At 40.1% G+C, this 14,381-nt stretch overlaps 1 protein-coding gene across 2 annotated transcripts in view; it reads left to right on the top strand.

The window, feature by feature from the left end:
- LOC126475458 (integrator complex subunit 5) overlaps nt 1-14,381 on the top strand; it is a 127,567-nt gene that overhangs the window by 87,451 nt on the left and 25,735 nt on the right. For both annotated transcript variants that reach the window (XM_050103336.1, XM_050103337.1), the window contains exons 10-11: nt 3,434-3,582; nt 3,750-3,898. In XM_050103336.1, coding sequence (XP_049959293.1) covers nt 3,434-3,582; nt 3,750-3,898 — 298 coding nt within the window. The remainder of the gene's footprint in view (nt 1-3,433; nt 3,583-3,749; nt 3,899-14,381) is intronic.

The following is a 14,381-nucleotide window of genomic DNA, read 5'->3' on the forward strand; positions in this document are numbered from 1 at the left end:
AAATCTGCAGCAATTTGCGGAAGGGTTGCACTTCTGTCATGTTAAACAATTCTCTTCAGTCATCATTGGTCCCGTTCTTGCAGGATCTTTTTCTGGCCACAGCGATGTTGGAGAACTGATGTTTTACCAGATACCTGATATTCATGGTACACTCGTGAAATGGTCGTACGGGAAAATCCCCATTTCGTCGCTACCTCAGAGATGGTGTGTCCTATCGCTCGTGTGCTGACTGTAACACCACATTCAAATTCACTTAAATCTTGATAACCTGCCATTGTAGCAGCAGTAACCGATCTAACAACTGCACCAGACACTTGTCTTGTATAGGTGTTGCCAACCGCAACACCGTATTCTGCCTGTTTAAATATCTCTGTATTTGAATACGCATGCCTATACCAGTTTCTGTGGTGTTTCAGTGTGTATAAATACTCAGAAATTGCAGATTGTCTGATCTTTAAAATACTTATGCAAAAAGAACTTTACATGAGTAGTTGGCCGTATCTTACATATTGGGTGATTAGAACAAGAGTGAAAATTTTTATCATAAAACTCTCCTGTTTACGGCAGTTCTTGCTGTGAGGGACGTAGAAGTATGAAACCAGAATTTGGTTGCAATAATTATACACCTGTTGTTTGAAACTGATACACAATATTTTATTCAAAATAATCTCCATTGCTATTTATACATTTCTCCCAAGTCTCGAGCACGCTGTGGATGCCACGCCAAAAAAAAACCAGTTCTTCTTTTGAAGCCGTCAGTGAGCCATTTTCGTACATTTTCATATGAATTGAAGTGTTGTTCAGTGAGAGCGTATCCCAGTGATGCAAATAGATGGTAATTGGATGGAGCCAAGTTAGGAGAATAAGCCACATACCTTAGTATTTCCCAACTGAACGCCTCGATTGTTTCCCTGACCCGCTTAGCTGTGTGTGATGGGGCATTATCATGGAGCAATATGACTTTATGTTGTCTTTTTCCATAGTCTGGTCAATTTTCACATAAAGCTCAATTTAAACAGTGTTAACAGTTTCACCAGGTTTTAGCAGCTCAAAATAGATAACACCCTTCTAATCCCACCAAACACAGAGCATTGTCTTCTTTCCAAAGCGGTTTGGTCTTGCAGTGGATGTCGATGGTTTGCCTGGATTCACCCATGATTTCCGACGCTTAGGATTCTCAAAATATATCCATTTTTCATCACCTGTGACTATTTGATGGAGAAATGACTTTCTTTTATCTGGTGAGCAGCATTTCACAAGTGGTCTTTCTATTTGCTTGCTGTCTTTCATTCAGGTCATGCAGAACCCATTTTTCCCCACTTTCTTCACCTTTCCCATATCTTTCATCCAAAGAGAAATGGCTTTCTGTGTCACATTCAATTGTTCCGTGAGTTCCTGTTGAGTTTTAGTATCGTCTTCATCCAGTAAGACCTGCAATTTGTTTTCTTCAAACTTTTTCAGTGGTTTCCTGTGCTCATTGTCTCTCATGTCAAAATCTCCACTTTTGAATTTTTTGAACCACTCGAAACACTATGTTTTCTTAAGAGCATGTTCGCCGAAAGCTTCAACAAGCATTCAATGCAATTCTGCAGGAGTTTTGTTCAAATGATAACAGAAAACCAATGCTGTCCTCAAATTGTAGTTCGTAGGCACAAAACTCAACATGTTTATTGGTTCGAAACAGATACCGATGTATGGAACTAGGGTTACTGGGTATTGACATTCGTCGTCAGCCATTACGAGAAGCAGACGGTGCTGCAGACACAGTCTCATGAGCCCTTACACTGCCTGCAAGCACCATCTATAGGGAAGTTACAGTTTCAGACTTCTACAAGTGGTATTCTCTCCAAGCAGGAGCTTCTTTATATATGTAGGGTAAACAGGAACTAGTCTGGTTGGATGCTTTTCTATGTCTTGCTAGGAGGCAATATCTCTTGATTTGCGTTCTGTGCTTGGCGTGCTCATAGTCTACATATGCACAGATCCCAGATAACTTTGTCCCCTCCTCGGTCTTCTGTCCCTGGTGTGCTCATAGTCCTCATATAAGCAGATTCCAGGTAACTCTGCCCCTCCTCCTTTATCGTACAGAGTGAAGTTACTGCTTCTGTTTCGTCATTTGATGCCTTCAGTATTTTTATATATATTTTCTTCCCCTCCATTCAGACTGTGTGCCATGCTTGCCTGCATTCCACTTGCAATAATAGGAAAGGCAAAAATAAACGGGTGTCACTATTCTTTTTTATTCGGCCTGCCTTACAAGTAAACAATTCAACATCTTTTTCACAGGTTTTGCAGCTTGCCAGCACTCACCAGAATGTACCAAATGACATGATAAAACCTTAGAAAAGGTGTAAACACAGCATTTGTTAAAACTGTATACACGGTATCCTCTTAAATTTTTTGGTATCATGACAAACCATCATCTGTAGTAGCCACACAATAATTCTATCAAGCTGACACCAGCCAAAGTAGAAGAAATAAATTTTCTCCCTACATGATGGTGCCAAATCACATACAAGTTTGAAGATGTGATCCTAGTGGCTCTACCGAGTGAGGTGGCTCAGTGTTTAGAACACTGGAATCGCATCCAGGAGGACGATGGTTCAAACCTACATCCGATCATCCTGATTTAGATTTTCCGTGATTTCCCTAAATCACTTCAGGCAAATGCTGCGATGGTTCCTTTGAAAGGGGACGGCTGATTTCCTTCCACTTCCTTCCCTAATGTGGTGGCACCATGACCTTGCTGTTTGGTCCCCTCCCCCCAAAGCAACCAGCCAGCTAACCAACCAGTGGCTCTAATTCCTTGCTGTTTCCAATGTGCAGTCTAAGAATTACTCTTTCTAGTTCCTGTTAATTCAGTTAAGAGAAAGATGAAGTGCGTCAACATTATTTTCCTCCAAGAATGCTATCCTAGCAGTTGCGGAATAGCAGTTGCCTTGTACTGGTACAGATCTTACAAGCATGGATTTAAGATAGCTGTATGTGATAAGTTAGAACTATATGCTGGCCTGTGATTTGAACCTGGGTCTCCACCTTTCATGGGCAGTACACTACCTATTATGCTATCTGAACATGTGTCCTGAATTGATTCAAGCTTGTCCCCTTTGTGTTCATACACAACTTTGATAGTAAACTGTTACTAGATACCAATCTATATTACTTAGGTGAAATTGCTGCTTGGTCCCTGGTCTGATGAAAACCTCATAAGAGGTATTGCATAACAGACTGTGCAGTTGAGTGTGTAATAGGTAAGTCTTCTTACAACTGCAGAGATTTACGAATGATGATGTAGGCTAGTCAGTTATTTGACAGTGAAGAACAGTTGTGTGGGGAAAGCTATGATATTGTTGCCTGCCAGATAACCACACACTCTATACTTTTTGTGCTAGCAGTGCCTATTAACATAAAAATAAAATCCTGTTTTTCTCAGGGTTGCTTGGTTATCATCGCCAAAATGTACTTGTCAGCTCAGCTGCTTATCTGCTGCAGAAGGCAACAACAGACAACCAGTTAGCTGCCTTAGTGAGACTCATAACTGGAAGAATAATAACTGTTTCTCCTTCATCATATTCAGATCTGGTAACATTTCTTTGTTATCGTATGAACTTTAGTATTTAATTTACGATTAATTCAATATTGTTTAGTTGTAGTATTAATTTAATAGTATATTGGTTATGAATGTTTAATTTAATAAGAAATTGGATATGATTTTGTTTTAATTCTCTTCTCTTCCCCTTGAAATACAGGATGCCAGTGAGGGTATTAATTGTGAGTATTTTGCACAAGCAATGGAGCAAGCAATATGGACGACGTCATGCACATTGAAACTGGAAAGCAGTTTAGCTGAACAAGCAGATCCAGAACAGTTGTGGATAAATATTGCAAAGCTGTTGAGGTGAATTAATTGGCTACATTTCCTTAATTTTACATAAAATATGTGATCTAAAGATGAGAGATATCACTGTCTTGAAAGTTTATCAGGTTTCAAAAGTCTTTACTTAGTAATGGCCATAATTGTATATCTTATTTAGTGTATCATACTTGTGTAATACTATCTTAGTACTAGATAGTGTGTAGGCCATACAGGGACTGCTGTAATGACTTGCCACAAGCTAGAAAATGGTTGTCTGTTACAGCTTACATTTATAGTGTCACCAAGAGCACAATCATATGATTTATGGCCAGTTGTTGTTGTTGTTGTTGTTGTGGTCTTCAGTCCTGAGACTGGTTTGATGCAGCTCTCCATGCTACTCTATCCTGCGCAAGCTTCTTCATCTCCCAGTACCTACTGCAACCTACATCCTTCTGAATCTGCTTAGTGTATTCATCTCTTGGTCTCCCTCTACGATTTTTACCCTCCACGCTGCCCTCCAATACTAAATTGGTGATCGCTTGATGCCTCAGAACATGTCCTACCAACCGATCCCTTCTTCTGGTCAAGTTGTGCCACAAACTTCTCTTCTCCCCAATCCTATTCAATACTTCCTCATTAGTTATGTGATCTACCCATCTAATCTTCAGCATTCTTCTGTAGCTCCACATTTCAAAGGCTTCTGTTCTCTTCTTGTCCAAACTATTTATCGTTCATGTTTCACTTCCATACATGGCTACACTCCATACAAATACTTTCAGAAACGACTTCCTGACACTTAAATCTATGCTCGATGTTAACAAATTTCTCTTCTTCAGAAACGCTTTCCTTGCCATTGCCAGTCTACATTTTATATCCTCTCTACTTCGACCATCATCAGTTATTTTGCTCCCCAAACAGCAAAATTCCTTTACTACTTTAAGTGTCTCATTTCCTAATCTAATTCCCTCAGCATCACTCGACTTAATTCGACTACATTCCATTATCCTCGTTTTGCTTTTGTTGATGTTCATCTTATATCCTCCTTTCAAGACACTATCCATTCCGTTCAACTGCTCTTCCAAGTCCTTTGCTGTCTCTGACAGAATTACAATGTCATCGGCAAACCTCAAAGTTTTTATTTCTTCTCCATGGATTTTAATACCTACTCCGAATTTTTCTTTTGTTTGCTTCACTGCTTGCTCACTATACAGATTGAACAACATCGGGGAGAGACTACAACCCTGTCTCACTCCCTTCCCAACCAATGCTTCCCTTTCATGTCCCTCGACTCTTATAACTGCCATCTGGTTTCTGTACAAATTGTAAATAGCCTTTCGCTCCCAGTATTTTACCCCTGCCACCTTCAGAATATGAAAGAGAGTATTCCAGTCAACATTGTCAAATGCTAGAAACATAGGTTTGCCCTTCCTTAATCTAGCTTCTAAGATAAGTCGTAGGGTCAGTATTGCCTCACGTGTTCCAACATTTCTACGGAATCCAAACCGATCTTCCCCAAGGGCAGCTTCTACTAGTTTTTCCATTCGTCTGTAAAGAATTCGCGTTAGTATTTTGCAGCTGTGACTTATTAAACTGATAGTATTTCGCCTGTTTCATACATCTTGCTCACCAGATGGTAAAGTTTTGTCAGGACTGGCTCTCCCAAAGCCGACAGTAGTTCCAATGGAATGTTGTCTGCTCGGGGGGCCTTGTTTCGACTCAGGTCTTTCAGTGCTCTGTCAAACTCTTCACGCAGTATCGTATCTCCCATTTCATCTTCATCTACATCCTGTTCAGTTGCATAATATTGTCCTCAAGTACATCGCCCTTGTATAGACCCTCTATATACTCCTTCCACCTTTCTGCTTTCCCTTCTTTGCTTAGAACTGGGTTTCCATCTGAGCTCTTGATGTTCATACAAGTGGTTCTCTTATCTCCAAATGTCTCTTTAATTTTCCTGTAGGCAGTATCTATCTTACCCCTAGTGAGATAAGCCTCTACATCCTTACATTTGTCCTCTAGCCATCCCCGGTTAGCCATTTTGCACTTCCTGTCAATCTCATTTTTGAGACGTTTGTATTCCTTTTTGCCTGCTTCATTTACTGCATTTTTATGTTTTCTCCTTTCATCAATTAAACTCAATATTTCTTCTGTTACCCAAGGATTTCTACTAGCCCTCGTCTTTTTACCTACTTGATCCTCTGCTGGCTTCACTACTTCATCCCTCAAAGCTACCCATTCTTCTTCTACTGTATTTCTTTCCCCAATTCCTGTCAATTGTTCCCTTATGCTCTTCCTGAAACTCTGTACAACCTCTGATTCTTTCAGTTTATCCAGGTCCCATCTCCTTAAATTCCCACCTTTTTGCAGTTTCTTTAGTTTTAACCTACAGGTCATAACCAATAGATTGTGGTCAGAGTCCACATCTGCCCCTGGAAATGTCTTACAATTTAATACCTGGTTCCTAAATCTCTGTCTAACCATTATATAATCTATCTGAAACCTGTCAGTATCTCCAGGCTTCTTCCATGTATACAGCCTTCTTTTATGATTCTTGAACCAGATGTTAGCTATGATTAAGTTGTGCTCTGTGCAAAATTCTACCAGGCGGCTTCCTCTTTCATTTCTTAGCTCCAATCCATATTCACCTTCTACGTTTCCTTCTCTCCCTTTTCCTACTACCGAATTCCAATCACCCATGACTATTAAATTTTCATCACCCTTCACTATCTGAATAATTTCTCATATTTCATCATACATTTCTTCAATTTCTTCGTCATTTGCAGAGCTAGTTGGTGTATAAACTTGTACTACTGTAGTAGGTGTTGGCTTCATATCTATCTTGGCCACAATAATGCACTCACTATGCTGTTTGTAGTAGCTTTCCCGCATTCCTATTTTCCTATTCATTATTAAACCTACTCCTGCATTACCCCTATTTGATTTTGTGTTTATAACCCTGTAGTCACCTGACCAGAAGTCTTGTTCCTCCTGCCACCGAACTTCACTAATTCCGACTATATCTAACTTAAACCTATCCATTTCCCTTTTTAAATTTTCTAACCTACCTGCCCGATTAAGGGATCTGACATTCCACGCTCCAAGCCGTAGAACACCATTTTTCTTTCTCCTGATAACGACATCCTCTTGAGTAGTCCCCTCCCGGAGACCCAAATGGGGGACTATTTTACCTCCGGAATATTTTACCCAAGAGGACGCTATCATCATTTAATCATACAGTAAAGCTGCATGCATTCGGGAAAAATTACGGCCGTAGTTTCCCCTTGCTTTCAGCCGTTCGCAGTACCAGCACAGCCAGGCCGTTTTGGTTATTGTTACAAGGCCAGATCAGTCAATCATCCAGACTGTTGCCCCTGTAACTACTGAAAAGGCTGCTCTCTTCAGGAACCACACATTTGTCTGGCCTCTCAACAGATACCCCTCCATTGTGGTTGCACCTACGGTACGGCTATCTGTATCGCTGAGGCACGCGAGCCTCCCCACCAACGGCAAGGTCCATGGTTCATAGCGGGGGGGGGGGGGGGGGGGCCAGTATATTCACTTAATCGATATTAATATGGTAGGCACTTTGTTGATCTCTCTCTCTCTCTCTCTCTCTCTCTCTCTCTCTCACTCACTCACACACACACACACACACACACACACCTGTACCTCTACATTTCAGCATGGGGTCTCGGAGTGGGAGAGAGGCAGGAAGAGCGGTTGGATGTGGCAGCTAGCAGCTTGGAGGAAGGCAGCAGGAGGTTTGCCAGCTAGGAATGCTGGAGGCAACGGTGGCAGGTGCATGGGCTAGGCTTGTGATGCACAGATGCAGGAGCCAGTGCAGTGCAGCACACGATGAAGGTGATGTGGATTGGGAGGGGGGTAATAGGACATAGCAAGGGAAAGCTGTTAATGGAGGGTCGAGGGCAGTGGGTGAATAGAGATTGAGGCCAGGAGGCTTATGAGAATGAAGGACATGTTCCAAGGATAACTCCCATCTGCAAAGTTCTATGCCTCAGTATCGTTACAAATGCTGTACCAAGATTAGGTAGCATCTAAATATAGTCCCATGAATTTTGTACTTTTTATTTTCTGTAACTGTTGGTTGTTGTATACATCACTGTAAAGTCCTCTGGGTATCTGTGATTAGAGCAAAAAGAAATGGAGGTGACAGTAAACTAGTTGAGCACCTCAGAAAGGCGATTAACGGTGTCTACAGTTGACAAATATTCACAGTTGTCATGCTGTTTATACTCACCATTCATGACAGCAGGCTAGTTGTTGAAATAAATTTAAAACTATAAGGGATCTAGGACAGAATCCTGAGGGACTCCATGATGAATGATTTCCCATTGTGATGCAACTTATACTGCCTATTTGTAATTCACCAGTTGAAAAACTTCATCCTGTTGATGAGATGGGATTTTAGCAGATTACCTAATGAGCTACCGATAATATTATTCTGGCCGTTCTCTAGTGTGAGGTTATGATCAACATAATCAGCACCTTTTGTAGATCACTGAATATATGCAGTAACACACAATTCTTGATTTGAAACACTGTAAGTTCTCATCCACAAACTAGAAGATTACCCGTTCTGTCTCTATATTCTTTTGAAAGCAAAATTTCCTTTTTGTTAAAAATATCTAAGTTGTCAAGAGATTTGTCTGTTTTTGCACTCAATAAATTTTTGAATACGTTTGAGAAAACACTCTGACATGAAATTGGTCTGTAGCTGTTCACAGTTGTGGCATTATCTTTCTTGAGAAGAAGTTTTACAATAACATGTTTAGTTCTGTCAGGAAGTATATGATGTCTGTTGCTGTGATAAAGATGTGACACCATATTCTACTTACATAACCACAAAGAGTTGCAAGAAAGATATGTCGTATTAAATGTTCTTGGTGCACTTGTAGTGTTCATTTCTTTATAGAGATTGAGCTTTCAGCAATATCCACCACCATTGTGTTTGTCAGGAGAGCAACTGACTTACAGAGAAGTAACAGAGCCACATAGTTGTAAATGCTGTAGTCGTGCTCATTGCAACTAGATTTTTTTCATACCAGTGACGACTTACAATTCACAATGTTTCTCTCTCTCTGACACTTTATAACAAGGGACATGCTCATATGCAGGCTTTTAGTATCAAGTGTCTGTTTCCACACATCCACTCAGTGCTTAGTGTGTAACCCTTATTTCTATTAAAGTTTTGGACAAATTTCCTCAACATCTTTGATGGTTGAATGCTACAAGTTTGAAGTTTGGCTTGAAATTGTGGCTACTCCAATAAGATCTTGTGCTTATCCATTAAGGCTGTATGTGGTAACAACAGATTTTTCTTCATTTCTATGGTTGATGTGCTGTTGTTGGAGGGTTGCCAGGTCCAAAGACGGAAAGGCCGGACTGGTGTTGTATTTGGCCAGACATTTTGCTCTAAAAGCCAAACTAGCTGTTTTAAATAGAAGTAGGGTCAGTTGGATATTCTTAATTGTTATTAATAATCACTTATAGTCAGTTTGCAATTATGATAGCAACTAAGTGCTCAGTTGTCTTCATTTCTAATATCAAAATAAACTAAAAGTTTTCCATTAAACAAAATAAACATTTATCTATTCTTCTTTAGCAGAAAATGAAAAGATATTTAAGTACTTTGGTCCTTTTAGGCTTATAAAGAAAAAACAATATAGTTAACTATTATATTTCTTATTTGGGCCCATAATATGGAGAACATTATTTTTCTTGGAAATCATTTTGAGGAGCTCGTGAAGTGATAATTTTAATTTAACAACATCATCTTTGTGATTGTGCCGGTTTGCAATTTATTGCGTTCCTTTATGAAAGACTATATTCTCTCAAAGCTGACATTATGGCCTGGAATTGCAGAATAATATCCTGCCAATTTCATTAATTCCAAATAAAATTCTTCATTATGATGTGACCTGAAACAAGCCTTTTAAAGGCAGTTCTGCCTTTTTTATTGCATAAATTTAATGTAATTTTGCCACTGAGCAAAGAATTTACTGCCCTCGCAACTTCACATTTTTTTCTAGACAAAATATCTTTGGTTTCTGTCAGTTATTCGTAGATTGGAAGATCAGCTAGTGTTATTCACTGAAAGTGCTTTAATTGGGTGCTGAATTCATAAGTTCTGGATTTAAGTACTTTTTGGTAATCATGTACATATTATTCATGTTTGCTCCTCCAAATTCTTCAGCCTGATTTTGATGTGTCTCTGACAACTACCTTAAATTTCCAAAAACTGTAATTGGACAAAACTTTTGCCTAAAGTGTTTCAGTAATGTTATATAGAATTTGTGAGCACTGGTTGATTACTTTATTGACAGAAATATCTGAAGTTTCAGCATGCTTAATTGAGCTCTGTTATTTTGCCATAAAAGAATGAAAGAAACATAAATAACACACAGAGAAATTGGCTTATGAAGAAAGCATAGGACACCATTGGTTGGAACTGTATCTATATAACATTATGATATCTCTTCTTATTCCTCCTCATACTTATTTTTTGTGCTCATGTCATTCATCTCTAAAAAAAACTGACAAAAGTCGAACAGGCCAGACTATAATACACTGACAGAAACAAATTGCAACATCAAAAAATAATTGATTTACAGTAATGAAATTTTGGGAATGAGTTTGTCTACATAACATATTTACGTATAATAGAAGGAAACATTCCACGTGGGAAAAATTATATATAAAATCAAAGATGAGGTGACTTACCGAACGAAAGCGCTGGCAGGTCGATAGACACACAAACAAACACAAACATACACACAAAATTCAAGATTTCGCAACAAACTGTTGCCTAATCAGGAAAGAGGGAAGGAGAGGGGAAGATGAAAGGAAGTGGGTTTTAAGGGAGAGGGTAAGGAGTCATTCCAATCCCGGGAGCGGAAAGACTTACCTTAGGGGTAAGACACAAGCAGACATATTTAATTTAAATATGTCTGCTTGTGTCTGTATGTGTGGATGGATATGTGCGTGTGTGCGAGTGTATACCTGTCCTTTTTTCCCCCTAAGGTAAGTCTTTCCGCTCCCGGGATTGGAATGACTCCTTACCCTCTCCCTTAAAACCCACTTCCTTTCGTCTTCCCCTCTCCTTCCCTCTTTCCTGATGAGGCAACAGTTTGTTGCGAAAGCTTGAATTTTGTGTGTATGTTTGTGTTTGTTTGTGTGTCTATCGACCTGCCAGCGCTTTTGTTCGGTAAGTCACCTCATCTTTGATTTTATATATAACATATTTACGTGATTAACATTGTAACAACACATGTTAATAGTGGGAGATTGGCCACTGCACATGTGAAATACTGGTACATTAATAACCGGTGTTGAATTCAAGCATGCAGATGTACACGCATTGTCTTGTACTGCTGTTGGATGTCAGTTTGTGGGGTGGAGCTCTATACCGGTTGCACTTGGTCGTCAAAACAGGGACAGTTTAAACTGTTTGGGATGATGCTGGTGTTGTCATCCAATAAGGTACCACATGTGCTCAATGGGAGACAGATCTGGTGATTGAGCAGGCCAAGGCAACATGTCAACACTCAGTAGAGCGTGCTGAGTTACAACAGCAGTTTGTGGGTGGGCATTATCCTGTTGGAAAACACCCCCTGGAATACTGTTCATGAATAGCAGCACAACAGGTCGAATCGCCAGACTGACATAAAAATTTGCAGTCAGGATGCATGGGATCCTCCCCCCATGAACCATGGACCTTGCCGTTGGTGGGGAGGCTTGCGTGCCTTAGCGATACAGATGGCCGTACCGTAGGTGCAACCACAATGGAGGGGTATCTGTTGAGAGGCCAGACAAACATGTGGTTCCTGAAGAGGGGCAGCAGCCTTTTCAGTAGTTGCAGGGGCAACAGTCTGGATGATTGACTGATCTGGCCTTGTAACACTAACCAAAACAGCCTTGCTGTGCTGGTACTGCGAATGGCTGAAAGCAAGGGGAAACTACAGCCATAATTTTTCCTGAGGGCATGCAGCTTTACTGTATGGTTAAATGATGATGGCGTCCTCTTGGGTAAAATATTCCGGAGGTAAAATAGTCCCCCATTCGGATCTCCGGGCGGGGACTACTCAAGAGGACGTCGTTATCAGGAGAAAGAAAACTGGCATTCTACGGATCGGAGCGTGGAATGTCAGATCCCTTAATCGGGCAGGTAGGTTAGAAAATTTAAAAAGGGAAATGGATAGGTTAAAGTTAGATATAGTGGGAATTAGTGAAGTTCGGTGGCAGGAGGAACAAGACTTTTGGTCAGGTGATTACAGGGTTATAAACACGAAATCAAATAGGGGTAATGCAGGAGTAGGTTTAATATTGAATAAAAAAATAGGAGTGCGGGTTAGCTACTACAAACAGCATAGTGAACGCATTATTGTGGCCAAGATAGACACAAAGTCCATGCCTACTACAGTAGTACAAGTTTATATGCCAACTAGCTCTGCAGATGATGAAGAAATTGATGAAATGTATGACGAGATAAAAGAAATTATTCAGGTAGTGAAGGGAGAAGAAAATTTAATAGTCATGGATGACTGGAATTCGTCAGTAGGAAAAGGGAGAGAAGGAAACATAGCAGGTGAATATAGATTGGGGGGAAGAAATGAAAGAGGAAGCAGCCTTGTAGAATTTTGCACAGAGCATAACTTAATCATAGCTAACACTTGGTTCAAGAATCATAAAAGAAGGTTGTATACCTGGAAGAATCCTGGAGATACTAAAAGGTATCAGATAGATTACATAATGGTAAGACAGAGATTTAGGAACCAGGTTTTAAATTGTAAGACATTTCCAGGGGCAGATGTGGATTCTGACCACAATCTATTGGTTATGAACTGCAGATTGAAACTGAAGAAACTGCAACAAGGCGGGAATTTAAGGAGATGGGACCTGGATAAACTGAAAGAACCGGAGGTTGTAGAGAGTTTCAGGGAGAGCATAAGGGAACAATTGCCAGGAATGGGGGAAAGAAATACAGTAGAAGAAGAATGGGTAGCTCTGAGGGATGAAGTAGTGAAGGCAGCAGAGGATCAAGTAGGTAAAAAGGCGAGGGCTAATAGAAATCCTTGGGTAACAGAAGAAATATTGAATCTAATTGATGAAAGGAGAAAATATAAAAATGCAGTAAATGAAGCAGGCAAAAAGGAATACAAACGTCTCAAAAATGAGATCGACAGGAAGTGCAAAATGGCTAAGCAGGGATGGCTAGAGGACAAATGGAAGGATGTAGAGCCTTGTCTCACTAGGGGTAAGATAGATACTGCCTACAGGAAAATTAAAGAGACCTTTGGAGAGAAGAGAACCACTTGTATGAATATCAAGAGCTCAGATGGCAACCCAGTTCTAAGCAAAGAAGGGAAGGCAGAAAGGTGGAAGGAGTATATAGAGGGTTTATACAAGGGCGATGTACTTGAGGACAATATTATGGAAATGGAAGAGGATGTAGATGAAGATGAAATGGGAGATAAGATACTGCGTGAAGAGTTTGACAGAGCACTGAAAGACCTAAGTCGAAACAAGGCCCCGGGAGTAGACAACATTCCATTAGAACTACTGATGGCCTTGGGAGAGCCAGTCATGACAAAACTCTTCCATCTGGTGAGCAAGATGTATGAGACAGGCGAAATACCCACAGACTTCAAGAAGAATATAATAATTCCAATCCCAAAGATAGCAGGTGTTGACAGATGTGAAAATTTCCGAACTATCAGTTTAATAAGTCACAGCTGCAAAATACTAACGCGAATTCTTTACAGACGAATGGAAAAACTGGTAGAAGCGGACCTCGGGGAAGATCAGTTTGGATTCCGTAGAAATGTTGGAACACGTGAGGCAATACTAACCTTACGACTTATCTTAGAAGAAAGATTAAGAAAAGGCAAACCTATGTTTCTAGCATTTGTAGACTTAGAGAAAGCTTTTGACAACGTTAACTGGAATACTCTCTTTCAAATTCTGAAGGTGGCAGGGGTAAAATACAGGGAGCGAAAGGCTATTTACAATTTGTACAGAAACCAGATGGCAGTTATAAGAGTTGAGGGGCATGAAAGGGAAGCAGTGATTGGGAAGGGAGTGAGGCAGGGTTGTAGCCTCTCCCCGATGTTATTCAATCTGTATATTGAGCAAGCAGTGAAGGAAACAAAAGAAAAATTCGGAGTAGGTATTAAAATTCATGGAGAAGAAGTAAAAACTTTGAGGTTCACCGATGACATTGTAATTCTGTCAGAGACAGCAAAGGACTTGGAAGAGCAGTTGAACGGAATGGACAGTGTCTCGAAAGGAGGATATAATATGAACATCAACAAAAGCAAAACGAGGATAATGGAATGTAGTCAAATTAAATCGGGTGATGCTGAGGGGATTACATTAGGAAATGAGACACTTAAAGTAGTAAAGGAGTTTTGCTATTTAGGGAGTAAAATAACTGATGATGGTCGAAGTAGAGAGGATATAAAATGTAGACTGGCAATGGCAAGGAAATCGTTTCTGAAGAAGAGAA

The sequence above is a fragment of the Schistocerca serialis genome, chromosome 4 (assembly GCF_023864345.2).
Source record: "Schistocerca serialis cubense isolate TAMUIC-IGC-003099 chromosome 4, iqSchSeri2.2, whole genome shotgun sequence".
Classification (NCBI taxonomy): domain Eukaryota; kingdom Metazoa; phylum Arthropoda; class Insecta; order Orthoptera; family Acrididae; genus Schistocerca; species Schistocerca serialis.